Here is a 14,013-nt window from a genome sequence, read left to right as displayed (position 1 = left end):
GTGTCTTCTCATTGGTTTCCATGAATTGTTTAAGTTCTTCTTTGATCTCCTGGTTGATCCAAGCATTCTTAAGCAAGGTGGTCTTTAGCTTCCAGGTGTTTGAGTTCCTTATGAACTTTTCCTTGTGATTGAGCTCCAGTTTCAAAGCATTGTGATCTAAGAATATACAGGGAATCATCTCAGTCTTTTGGTATGGATTGAATCCTGATTTGTGACCCAGTATGTGGTCTATTGTGGAGAAGGTTCCATGTGCACTTGAGAAGAATGAGTATTCTGTTGTTTTAGGGTGGAATGTTCTGTATATATCTATGAAGTACTTCTGGTCCAGTGTGTCATTCAATGCTCTTGTTTCTTTATTGATTTTCTGCTTCGATGATCTGTCTATTTCTGAGAGAGGCATGTTAAGATCTCCTACTATTAATGCATTAATATCAATATGACTCTTTTTCTTGATTAATAGTTTTCTTATGTAATTGGCTGCTCCCATATTGGGGGCATAGATATTTACAATTGTTAGATCATCTTGATGGATAGTCCCTTTAAGAATGATATAGTGTCCTTTTGTATCTCTAACTACAGTCTTTAGTTTAAAATCTAATTGTTCTGATATGAGAATCACTACCCCAGCCTTCTTTTGAGGCCCATTGGCATGAAAGATGCTTCTCCATCCCTACACTTTCAGTCTGGGTGTATCTTTAGGTTCAAAATGGATCTCTTGTAGACAACATATGGATGGGTCCTGTCATTTTATCCAATCTGCAACCCTGTGCCATTTTATGGGTGCATTTATGCCATTCACATTGAGAGTGATTATTGATAGATACGTGTTTATTGACATCGTGTTACCTTTGAAGTCTTTCTTTCTGTAGATTGTCTCTATATTTCTGTTCAATGCTATTCTTAGGGGTTTTACTCTTTTATAGAACCCCCCTTAATATTTCCTGCAGTGTTGGCTCGGTGGTTGCATAGCCTTTTAAGCCTTGCCAGTCTTGGAAACTCTTTATCTCTCCATCCATTTTGAATGTCAGTCTTGCTGGATAAAGTATTCTTGGCTGCATGTTTTTCTCATTTAATGCCCTCAATATGTCTTGCTAGCCCTTTCTGGCTTGCCAGGTCTCTGTGGACAGGTCTGACATTATTCTGATGGGCTTTCCTCTGTAAGTAAGGAGCCTCTTTGTCCTAGCGGCTTTCAAGAGATTATAACTACAATTATGATTCCTCAATTTGACTTTCAGGTGCCTTGATGTGTTTTTGGAATCTATAATCTTGGATGGAGACTGTTCGGCCTCTAGTACATGAACGCTAGTTCCATTCGTGAGATTGGGAAAATTTTCATGAAGAACTTGTTCCACTATATCTTTTAGACTTCTTTCTTTCTCCTCCCCTTCAGGGATTCCAATAATTCTGATGTTGGAACGTTTCATGGCATCATTTATTTCCCTGATTCTGTTTTCGTGGTTTCTATGCTGTTTTTTCCAGGCTTCCTCCTGATCCTTTCTCTCTCTGTCTGTCCCCCAGATCACTAATTCTGTCTTCTGTCTCAGTTACCCTAGCTTTGAGAGAATTTAGATTAGATTCGAACTCATTGAGAACATTATGAACCTCAGCCCTTGTAGCTCCTCCCTAACATTGTGAACATCATCTCTGGTCACTTTCAGCTCAGCCCTAATCAATTCCGTTTGGTCATCCATGGTTTTCTCCAACCTAGCTATTGCCTGGATAATTGTTAGCCTGAATTCTCTTTCTGACTTATTGTCTATGTTGATAGTTGTTAGCTCTGTTGCAGAAGGTCCATCCTCTCTATTTTTCTTCTGTTGGGCATTCTTCCTCCTAGCCATTTTGGTGAGAGATGACTGAACAGATGTAGTTGGATGTATTGACCGTGGTGCAGTCAATGTGCACCCTGGAACACTTCTGAGCAATCAGGATTCCCCACCCAAATGAGAGACAAAAGAAAAGAAAAAAAAAGTGTGAGAGAAGAGACAGGAATGAAAGGGAAGATGAAAGAGAAAGTTCAGCCCAAATGGGCCCCAAGGTAAGATTTATGAAGTATACAAACAACAACAGAGAAACAAAAAGACTGATAAAAGTATATGACAAGAGATGCAAATAAAGGAAGAACCTTGTCCAAAAGAACCCCTAGTGTAAGATTTATATACTATCAGGACAAACACAAAAACACAGAAACAGTGGTGGAAGAAAAAGGTGGGAGAGTGGTTATAAATTCACAGTGTGGGTGAGGAAGGTTGTTTTGATTCTTCCTGGATGTATCTTGATATCTTTGTTAAAGGACTCAACTTTCCTAAGATAAAGGGGGATTAAAAATTGGTTTACCTATAGGGGTTGTATTGATTGGGGAAAGGGGATTACTTTGAAGTTTATCTTTATATGAATATTAGAAAATAAATATAAAAAGAAATAAACTAGACTCAACTAAACTAAAATTTAAAAAAAAATTAAAAATAGAAATGCAAAAGAAAAACACAGGTGTATGTATCACAACGTTCAGGTTAGAAGATTATTATGGAATTTTATGTACTGGACAGGTCACCGTGATGGTAAATAGGTTAAAAAATTGTTTATATAAAAAAAATGAACCAGAATAGTGGGAACGAGTTAAAAATAAAAGTTGTCCTATGAAGTAGTGGTGGTTTTTCTCTTGCAGTCTTTTTTTTTTTTTTTCTTTCATGGTTAGTTTTCTGGGGGAGGGTCCTGCCACGTGCATTTTCAGTCAATGATGTTACCTGAGTTAAGTCCTTCCGCCCCCTTCAAGGGGGTGGGCTCTGAGGAAACTGGTTTTTTTCAGGCTTTTGTTCTCTGGCTCTATTTATGTTTGTTCACTTTTTTTTCTCTCACCTTGACCACTTTTGATGGTTTTTGTAGTTTTAGGGGAAAAAAAAAAAAAAAAAACTTCACCCTGACCTCCCTCTCAGAGAGAAGCCTCAGTCTGGCTGCAGAGCCCAAATAAGTTCCCCCTTGGCCGCTGGCAGAGCAGGTTCTGAGTCACAGTCCCTGGGGATGCAGGATCTTCTGTTTGTACCCAAAACCATGGCAGTGGCAGCTGTCTGGGAGCTCCAGACCACCACCAGAGAGGTTCCAAGCAGCGATTGCACACTGAGATTTTCCTGCTCACCCGGGCTGGGAGTGCCTGGTCTTTCTGGGTCTAAGAGTGCCCAACTTGCTCGCACCTCTTTCAGAGGAGGCTGTGGGTTGTGCATGCATTTCAGGCTCTGAGAACGGGGTGCAGGTCCTAAAGCACCAGGCTGGGCCTTCGCGCACCTCTCTCGGGGGAGAGTTTGGGGCCTGCGTCTTAGGTTCTGAAACAATGGTGTGGGTCAAAGAGTGCTGGCTGGGCCTTTGTACCTCTCTCAGGGGAGGATGAGGGGTGCACGTATATCTCAGGCTCTGCAGTCAAATGCTCTACCACTGAGCTATACCCCCACGTATCTCAGGCTCTGTAGCAGGGCTTGTGCGTTCTCCCATCCAGCGTGGCTCCCATCCCCACACAGGAGCCAAAACCCATGCATTCTTGGGCACGCTGGAGGCTTAAGGACCAAGACCTGGTTTCTCTGCTGCACTCTCTCTGACTCAGCGCCAGGCGAGGCTGTCCTCTGTCCAGGGATTTAAGCCCCTGTCCCTAGCCGCCCCTATTCCCACAACTCCCCCCCACCCCCCATGATCCTTTGCTCTTTTTGAGTGCTTTCAAACAGACTCCAAGTTAATGCTGGTCCCCAGATGCAGGGCACTCTCAGATTGGGGTATTACTTTCCAACCAGTTGCCTCTGGTGGCTCCCTCCCCCTTTTGTTTATCTTCTGATATCAGTCCTATGTTCCCACTCCACTTTACCTGCCCACTGGCGTCTTCTGCCCCTGTAGAGATCCAGACGTGTATAATTCTGATCTCAGGCTGATTTCATGGGTGATCAGAGTTCTTTGGTCGGTAATCAGCTCAATTTAGTGTACAGGTTGAAAAGGCTCCTCCTCCTACTTCCCTGCCATTTTGTCACCCCCCCCCGGAATACAAAAATTCTTAATAAAATACTGCCAAATTGAATTCAATGGTACATTAAAAAAAATATTCTCCACAACCAAGTGGGATTTTTTCCTGGGATGCAGGGATGGTTCATATTAAAAAATCAATCAATGTGTACATTACATTGATAAAAGAAAAAAATTAAAAACATATAATCTTGTTAACAGATGCAGGAAAAGCATTTGACAATATAGAGCCTCCTTTCTTACTTTATTTATCTTTTTTAGATTGAAAGGTGAAGAGAGAGAGAGAATTTTTAAAACCTTTTTCCCCCAATTTTTTTTTTTATTTATTTGACAGAGAGAGTGAGATCTCAAGTAGGCAGGCAGTGAGAGAGGGGGAAGCAGGCTCCCCAGTTAGCAGAGAGCCTGATGCAGGGCTTAATTCCAGGACCCTGAGATCATGACCTGAGCTGAAGGCAGAGACTTAACCCACTGAGCCACCCAGGCACCCCAGGAGAGAGAGAATCTTAAGCAGGCTCCATGGCCAATGTGAAACCTGATGTGGGGCTCTATCTTTTTATCCTGAGATTATGACCTAAGCCAAAATCAAGAGTCAGATTCTTAACGGACTGAGCCACCAAGGCACCCCCAGAATCTTTTCTTGATAAAAACCCTCACCAGACTGGGGTAGATGGAGCATACCTCAACATCATAAGGACATTATGAAAGACCCACAGCTAATATCATCCTCAATGGAGAAAAAAATGAGAGCATTTCTGCTATGGTCATGAACATGAAAGGGAAATTCAGTTTCACCATTACTATTTAACAGGAGTCTTAGCCTCTGAAATCAGACAACAAAAAGAAATAAAAGTCATCCAAATTGACAATGAAGAAGTCAAACTTTCACTCCACAGATGACATAATTATTTATGTAGAAAATCTGAAAGACTTCACCAAAATTTGCTAGAAATAATACATTAATCTAGCAAAGTTGTAGGTTATAAAAATCAATGTACAGAAATCTGTTACTCCAATCAATACACCAATAGTAAAGCAGCAGAAAAATATATCAAGAAATTGGATTCATTTGCAATTATACCAAAAACCATAAGATACCTAATAATAAACCTAACCAAAGAGATAAAAGATCTGCACTCAGAGAACTATAGAACACTTATGAAAGAAACTGAAAAGGATACAAAGAAATGGAAAAGCATTCCATGCTCATGGATTGGAAGAACAAACATTATTAAAATGTCTGTACTATACAAACTAATCTACATATTCAATGCAATACCTATCAAAATAGCACCAGCATTTTCCATAGGGCTAGAACAATCTTAAAATTTGTATGGAACCACAAAATAACCTGAATAGCCAAAGCAATTCTGAAAAATAAAAAAAAAAAAATAGGAGGCATCACAATTCATAAAACAAAGCTGAAGTTATCAAAAGAGTATGGCAGTGGCATAGATGAATGGAATTGAATAGAGAACCCAGAAGTGGACCCACAGTTATCTGGTCAACTAATTTTTGACAAAACAGCAATGAATATCCAATAGAAAAACAAGAGGGTCTATTCAATGGTGTTGGGAAACTTGGACAGCAACGTGCAAAAGAATAAAACTGGGCCTCTTTCTTACACCATAAACAATAATAAATTCAAAATGGATTAAAGACCTAATTGTGAGATAGGAAACCATCAGAATACTAGTGGGAAACATAGGTTATAAACTCTTCCACATCAGCCCAAAGCAACTTCTAACTAGATTTTTCTCCCAAGGCATAGGGGAACAAAAGCAAAAATGAACAACTGGGATTTCACCAAGATAAAAGGTTCTGTATAGTGAAGGAAACAATAAGTGAAGCTAAAAGGCAGCCTACATAGTGGGCAAGATATTTGCAAATGACATACCTGATAAAGGGTTAGTATCCAAAATCTGCAAAGAACTCCTCAAATTCAACACCTAAAAAAAATCATTCAGTTGAAAAATGGACAGAATACATGAATAGACACTTATCCAAGACATCTAAATGGCATAGAGACACATGTCTAGATGCTCAGCATCAGTCATCATTAAGGAAATACAAATCAAACCATGATGAAATACCACCTACCACCTGTCAGAATGGCTATAATGAACAACACAAGAAACAACACGTTTTGTTGAGGATGTGATGAAAATGGAACTCTCTTGTACTGTTGGTGGAAATGTAAACTGGTGCAGCCACTCTGGAAAATAGTGTGGAGGAGCCTCAAAAATTATAGAATAGAACTACCCTATAATCCAACAATTGCACTACAATGTATTTATCCAAAGGATATGAAAATACTAATATGAAAATACTAAAAGGGGTACATATTCACCCTGATGTTTATAGCATTGTTATTAACAATAGTCAAATTATAGAAAGATCCCAAATGTCCATCAGCTGATGAATGGATAAAGAAGATGTGGTACATACAATGGAATAATATTCAGCCATAAATAATAATGATATCTTGCCATTTACAAAGACAGGGATGGAGCTAGAGTATAATGTTAAGTGAAATACATCAGTGAAAAAAGACAAATACCACATGATCTCACTATACATGGGATTTAAGTAAGAAGATAGATGAACACATGGTTAAAGGGGGAAAAAAAGAGAGGGAAAAAGCCATAAGTGACTTTTAGTAACAGACAGAAAACAGGGTTGATGGAAGGAGGTGGGTGGGGAATAGGCAAGATGGGTGATGGCTATTAAAGAAGGCATTTTTTGTAATGAGCTTTGGGCATTGTGCATAACTGATGAATCACTGAATTCTACTCCAGAAACCAGTGTTGCACTCTATATTAACTAATCAAAATTTGAATAAAAAATGAAATAGTAAAAGAAAGGAGAGCAAGAAAGAAAGAAAGAATCCAGAAATGATGGTTTTTTAAGGTCCTCAGATCCTTAAAAAGTTCAGTAAATGTTGAAAAGCACTGATTTAGTAGCAGTGGGCAAATATCAGAATAGTAAAACTAGAAGCAGGGATAGTACAGGTAGTACCTGCAATAGTACAGGCAAGACTAATGAGGCTATGAACAAAGGTAAATAGCTGGAGACCTAGAGAATTGTGGGGTAACTGGGGTGTTAAGACTCATATAGGGTTTGGTAATAGATTGCGTTAGAGTGAGGGAGTGGGTGATATGGATGACTCTCAGGTTTCTGTCTTGGAGTTTGAGTGGATGGAGGTGCAATGCAACAAGATAGAAACCACAGATAGAGAAACAAATTTGGAAGAAGACTACAGCTTTAGGTCAAAGGTATAGGTAAAGAGAGGAGTGACCTAAAGTTGTTATTCTTTAATATCAGTTCCCAGACTTTAGTGTACAAAAAAAAATATTACCTGAGGAGTCTGTTAAAATACAAATTCCTATTCTCTCCCCAATTTCCATTTAGGAAGAATTGGAATGGGGCCCAATGATCTGCTTTATTTTTTTCCTTTTTAAAAATAGCTCCAGTACAGGCTCCTGGGTGGCTCATTCAGTTAAGCTTCTGACAATTAATTTCAGCTCTGGTCATAATCTCAGGGTTGTGAGATTGAGTCCCATGCCAGGTTCCACACTCAGCATGGAGTCTGCTTAAGATTCTCTCTCCCTCTGCCTCTGCCCATTGGTGCTCCCCCTTTCTTTCTCTAAAAATAAACAAATAAAAGCTATAAACAGCCCCAATACAGTATGTAAACTTCTTAAAAATGTACTGAGAAACATTTAAAAATAAAGCTGAAAGTTAATTGAAAATTGCACTATAAGTCTATTTCATGCCTGTAAATTGACAGCTACTAAGTGACTTAAAAAAAGTTTGATCTTGATAGAAATTTAATAATTTTTTACACAGCTTTGTAAAAGGTTCACTGCAATGAGAAATTATTTTAATGCAAAATTGAAATTGTAAGAGCCCCCGTGTTAGTGATTGCAAGTTAATCTAGATATCAATTAACTTTAATGAAATACTTCAATTGTTATAATTAAAAATAACCAATGTATATGGAAGTATAGGCAGATCCATCTCAGTAAACATCTTTTGTATCATCACTGCACATTCATTCCATCTTGAGGAATTTCAGAATCTCTTTGTTCTCCTTTGCTTTGTGAAACATTTCAAAATCCTAAAAGGAATTAAGATTAACTTGTAATATCAGTGCTATTATTTCCACTTATTAAATCATTAAATTCAAGTGTCTAGGTAAGTTTGTTAATTATCTTGTCTGGGCCTTTGCAAACATCTGCCAGCTAAGTTAGATAAAGAAAATTCCCCTTGTTATCAGTCATTTCATACTATAATGTATGATGAACAATACTGTGTATCTCAAAACAAATAGCATGATATTCTTTCCTTTTATGATATGTTTTTTTTCATAATGAAGCACACATTGCCTTATCTTCAGGAACATAATTAAGTTATTGTATAAATGAAGAAACCTGGCCCTCAACCCATAAATATATTGTTTCGCCATGTATATGACCTTAAGACATGAAATGAAAACAAAATAAAAATGGACATTTACTCTTACTCCACAATATTCTTGGCCATTGAATATCTGAGGTGGTAGTGCCTTAGGGGTGGAAACTTTCATCCTCATTTCTTGAAGTACTTTCAAACTGACAGAAATATCTATTAATTCATACTTTATTTGGTAAATATCTAAAATTCTGGTAACTTCTTCCTGTCTCTGCTTCACCTACATAGGCAAAAATAGGGAGAGATAGAATGATGTTATTAACTGCTCCTAATGGTTTATGTTTTATTTTGTCCATTCATTATGCTATGGAAGAGGAATAGCTTTTAATGCTGTGATGTTTCTTTGAGGAGCAAAATTAGGTAATTTTCTTTTGATAAACACATACACACATATTTAGTATATATGTAATATGTAAATATGTTTAATGTGTATATGAAGAAATATAGTAAGTTTTCAGTAGAAACTAAAAATCTCTAATGGGCTATAAATATTTGCTATATTGATTTCATACTGTACACGAAGTGGTATGACATTCTGCTAACAGTTGAAGCACACTTTTCAACTCATTACTACATTAATTTATGCTAATATCTATGGTAGCTCTGTATAGGAAATGGACATGATACCAGGTTTATACCTTTGAAAGAACATACTACATGTTCTAAACCATAATCAGAGACACTGCCTAAGTACAGAGATAAAATCCACAGAGTAAGAAAATAAAGTATATCAGACAATTAAGATTTATAAATAATGTAAGTGAATGAAAGTCATCAGTTCTTCCTATATCCTCTCAGATGAACTGTAATATTTGTAGTAATATCCTCACATTGTCTTTTCCTCTGAAACACTACTGCTAAAGTAAAATTATAATAATTGGTTATCTTTTAAGTATATTTTATAACTGCATTTTTTTTTAATCACTAACATAAATCTTAAAATTTGAGTTTTCTACATTTTTCACATGATAATCTTAGGCAATTTTGCCACATAAATCTCTGATACTAGAATGAGAAAACATATCTGAAAGCAATTTGACAAGTACAAACCCCAGCTTATTCAAGTATGATTTCTGCAAAAGTGCATGGCAGAAAGCTTTTTGTTTGATGACTTGAAAATGTAATCCAGTCATGGTTAGAAAACCCTGTCTATTTGCAACTGATTGATGAGAGGTTTCTGAAATTCTATTATGCAACATTTCTACTTTCTGAGGCTCATTAGTTTTTAAAATGCAAAAGCATGGTGCATGTGATTTGTCACATTTTTATAATGTTTTTCCAAAACTTTTTCAGAGGAACATCATGAAGAGTACAGTTGCGTAGACCAGTACTAGTCTAAATGTGGTTTGTTATACCAGCAACATCAGCTTTATCCCACTCTGAAACTACAGTATCTGGGAGTGATTCCCAGGAATATTTTAACAAGTCTTCCAGATGATTTTTATGTTACAGTTTGAGAAACACAGACCGACAGTTGCGTGAATCTTCTGTTTCATCCATTGTGGTCCTTATTGATTCCAAATTATTCTCTCTTACAGACTTTTAGTACTGTATCTGATAACATAAATCACAATGTTAAAAAATAGTCAAAAGGCCCCAAATTTTCTTTTTAAAAGTGTTTCTTATTATTGTTGTTTCTTAATATCTGGTTAAAACCCCTAATCAAGTTGATAAAGCTTTCTGCAAAAGCAATGTATTCTTTCTAGGCTGAGATCAAATTTCACTGCTCCTTGCATCTATAATGGTGTCTTGACACATAGGAGTAGGATGAATGTTAACCATTCATAATCGATTTCAAATTCTTCAGTTTTTGTGCTTCTCCAAAACCTTGGAAGAATGATGTTCTTAGCCATATAATGGTCCTTCTATAGCTAAGCTGCCTGATGTGATAACCATTAGCCAGCCACATGTGAGTATTGAGCACCTGAAGTGTGGCTAGTCCAAAATAAAATTCTCTGTAAGTACAATATACATACTGGATTTTGAGGACTTAATTTGAAAATAATATATGAAACATCTCTTTTTATATATTAATTATATGTTGCATGATAACATTTTGTATATTTTGTGTTAAATAGAATATATTAAAATTAATCTCATTTATTTTATGTAACTACTAGAAAATTTAGGATTACATATGTGGCTCACAATGTTGGAAACCACTGTTGTACAATATTTCCTACAACGTGGCCAAAATAATTCATCTAAACTGTAGCCTAAGACATGCCCGATCTATGCAAATATATGTTCTTCTTAGAAATTACCAGTTTGTCTTTCTGGGGTTACCCAGGCTTCTCTGAGGATTTTGGCCATTTACTCAATGACATTTCCCTCACCTATCCTAAACAGTGTCCTTTATCTCTTCCATCTCCCATCCTAAACATCCTAAAGAACAGGATTCTTTATCTCTTCCATTTAAAACAACTGCAGGTGTATTGGAAATACTTAAATTAGCTGAGCTCAGGACCCAGAAACCTCCTAGACGGGTTAGTTCTTGGAGCACAATCTGGGTGAGGACAATAAGCACCTTCCTTGTTCTCCCCTGCACCTTCCATCCTTGAAAACCTAGAGAGGAGGGAGCTGAAGTGTGAAAGGCAAGGAGGGGATGGTATTGTATTAGAACAATCCTGAAATCCCCAACTAGAATGTCTTCACTCTAGTCTTGTTTTTTGCCCTCTGAGGCCACTTTCTTTCCACTCACCTCCCTGGATCCAGACACGCTGGTATAATAGATTTTAATTGAGCTCATTATTTCCACTACAAGGTTACTTTGGAGAAGTAACTCAAAATCAGTAACTTCACTACTGTTTCAGGCTGAGCTACGCAAAGCCCCAAAGCCTGGCCCTGCCCTTTTCCAAGGCTGTTGCTAAGGGCCATTGGCCTGAACACTTGGGATTGGCTGTGAAACTAGTGCTCTTGTGGCGCAGGAACGTTGCTGCCTGGTGACTGCTGTCCTGGGGGGAGGGGAAGAACTCTGGGGTGTTAAACTCCTATTAAGGCGTCTTTTCTCTCCTCGTCTGCTAGGCGCTGGGGAGGATTAGATGGAGAACTAATGGACTCCATGTTCTTACTGCTTCTCCCATCTCCCTGCATGGGAATGGTGGTAAGCCTTCGGTTTTGCGTCTGGCAACAGCAGCTGCAAACCTGAGGGACAAAATGACCAAAATACATCGTGATGAGTAAAGAAAAAGAAGAAGTAAAAGTTGCATTGCCTAAGTTTGTAAGGGCAGAGTAAATGTGCCAGTGCTTACTTGGACAGGAAGGGACCACCAAAGCAACTTTTTTTTTTTTAAGATTTTATTTATTTATTTGACAGGCAGAGATCACAAGTAGGCAGAGAGGCAGGCAGAGAAAGAGGAAGAAGCAGGCTCCCTGCTGAGCAGAGAGCTCGATGTGGGGCTCGATCCCAGGACCCTGGGATCATAACCTGAGCCCAAGGCAGCGGCTTTAACCCACTGAGCCACCCAGGCGCCCCACCAAAGCAACTTTTGATACGTTTTTTCTTAGCCCAGGAAAGTGCCTCCTTTCCCTTTTCGAGGTGCCCCTCCCTTTTCGAGGACAGAGTGCCTTCCTTCTGGGAGTTGACATTTTGGTTTATGTAATAGTGGGTGCAATAGTGGCTGACTCTCTTAGCACTTCCTCCCTCTATCCCATGTAAAAAGATGACCTTGTGCTTTAATGTCCATTTCCTCTTCAATACATTCATAGCTCATTATTCTAGCCTTTATTTTCAAGTAGTTAAAGATAACAATGATATTTACAGGATTTTTTGGATTTGCCAAAAATGAGTAGTGGAAATTGACAGTGAAGGACTAAAAATCATCAGCACCTGCTTTTGTGTGAGGCAAATTTGGATTCCATGGCTCCACAACTGAATAATTATGGATCTTTGGCAAATTACTTCTTTCTGAATGTCATTTTCTCAATCATTAGAGTGTGTATGGTGATACCTACCTGACAGTATCAGGGTGAGGAGTAAATGTAACAGTATTTGGCACGTGAACTGGTACGTCAGTAGTTCAGAAAATGATCATTATTATTGATGATAAGTGTCAGACTGCTTGCATGATGTTTGGGAACAAGCACATCAGCATGAATAAGACAAAACATTTACCTTCAGGTTACTTAGAGTGATAATTGATAAGGTGAGGTAAATGCAATGTAGAGAAATCTAAACCAGGCTAGATGGGTCAAGGCAGTTATCTCTGAAGAAGTGAGAGCTAATCAGAAAACTGAAAGATGTATAGTATGCCAGGAAATTATATGAAGAAATTTTAGGTAGAAGGAATAGTCATGAAGAAATGTAGTAATTGGGGCTTTGGGAGAAAGTTGGAGGAATAGAAACTGAAGAAATAAATAGAAAAAAAAAACCACATGGACCTTCAGGTCTCATGTTAAATTTTTTACCCTAAATCTTTACAAGGCTGTTTTTTGTTCTATAAAAATGTAAAATTACATCTTCACCTTCTCTCTGCAACCCTCCTCCCAGAGGAAACTGCTATTAACAGTTTGATCTGTATCATTTTTTTCACAAACATAATTACATTTATTAAGTCAGTTACAAGAGAAAAAGTCATTTATAATAGGAAGTTAAGTAAAAAGACTACTTTTTAAAAAATATGGAATACTTCATGAATTTGCCTGTCACCCTTGCACAGGGGCCATGGTAATCTCTGTATTGTTCCAATTTTAGTGTATATGCTGCTGAAGTATGCACAAGTAAACACCCTTTGAAGTGAGACTACCTGGGTTCAAACCCAGATTATACTACTTATAACTGTATAATATAAGGCATCCTACCTAACTTCTCTGAGCCTGTTTTATCATAGGTGAAATGGAAATAACAATATTTTACAGAAATGCTATTATAGTTACATTAATGTATGTGAAGTATTAAAAAATTGCCTGGTACATAGTATACACTCAACACATGATGGAATCATATTGTATATATTGTTCTGTAACTTGCATTCCACTAGTACAGATGAAGGAAATATAGTGTACAAATTAAGAGCATGGGTTCTAGGGGCGCCTGGGTGGCTCAGTGGGTAAGGGCCTCTGCCTTCGGCTCAGGTCATGATCCCAGCGTCCTGGGATCGAGCCCCACATTGGGCTCTCTGCTCTGCAGGGAGCCTGTTTCCTCCTCTCTCTCTGCCTGCCTCTCTGCCTACTTGTGATCTCTGTCTGTCAAATAAATAAAATCTTTAAAAAAAAAAAGAGCATGGGTTCTAAATCTAATTGCCTGATGCAAATCCTAGTTTCATCATTTAGTAGAATTGTGAACTTCAACATATATATAACATTTCTTTATTTCCTTTGTAAAGTGAAAATAATAGCCTATACTTTTTTAAGTTTTTATTTGAATTCCAGTTAGTTAATATACAGTTTAATAGTAGTTTCAGGTGTATAAAGTACTGATTAACACAACCATACAACATCTAGTGCTCATGACAACAACAAGTGCACTCCTTAATCCCCATCACCTACTTAACACCCCCCCAACCTCTATTCTGTTAACCACCAGTTTGTTCTCTATAGTTAAGA

The 14,013-nt window shown here is 37.8% G+C and overlaps 1 protein-coding gene and 1 pseudogene across 1 annotated transcript; both read right to left on the bottom strand.

The window, feature by feature from the left end:
- Positions 1–8,050: 8,050 nt before the first annotated feature.
- On the bottom strand, positions 8,051–11,218 carry LOC122897673 (SH3 domain-binding glutamic acid-rich-like protein 3). The gene is made up of 3 exons (XM_044236049.1): positions 11,171–11,218; positions 8,516–8,689; positions 8,051–8,116 (listed from the first exon to the last, which is right to left on the bottom strand). Exons 1-3 carry the CDS (start codon positions 11,216–11,218, stop codon positions 8,051–8,053), a joined length of 288 nt encoding a protein of 95 aa, XP_044091984.1.
- A 1,864-nt stretch (positions 11,219–13,082) lies between these two features.
- Positions 13,083–13,182, bottom strand: LOC122897802 (annotated as a pseudogene).
- Positions 13,183–14,013: the final 831 nt, after the last annotated feature.

Source organism: Neovison vison, chromosome X, assembly GCF_020171115.1.
Source record: "Neovison vison isolate M4711 chromosome X, ASM_NN_V1, whole genome shotgun sequence".
In the NCBI taxonomy this organism is placed as follows: domain Eukaryota; kingdom Metazoa; phylum Chordata; class Mammalia; order Carnivora; family Mustelidae; genus Neogale; species Neogale vison.
This window is presented reverse-complemented; position numbering and strand designations above follow the sequence as displayed.

Excerpts from the sequence above, each read along its gene's own strand:
- LOC122897673 (XM_044236049.1), bottom strand. The coding sequence starts at position 11,218 with ATGAGCTCAATTAAAATCTATTATACCAGCGTGTCTGGATCCAGGGAG. Across the intron at positions 8,690-11,170 it reads GCGTGTCTGGATCCAGGGAG|GTGAAGCAGAGACAGGAAGA; the intron begins GTGAGTGGAAAG and ends TTGCCTATGTAG. Across the intron at positions 8,117-8,515 it reads AAGAATATTGTGGAGTAAGA|GATTTTGAAATGTTTCACAA; the intron begins GTAAATGTCCAT and ends AATTCCTTTTAG.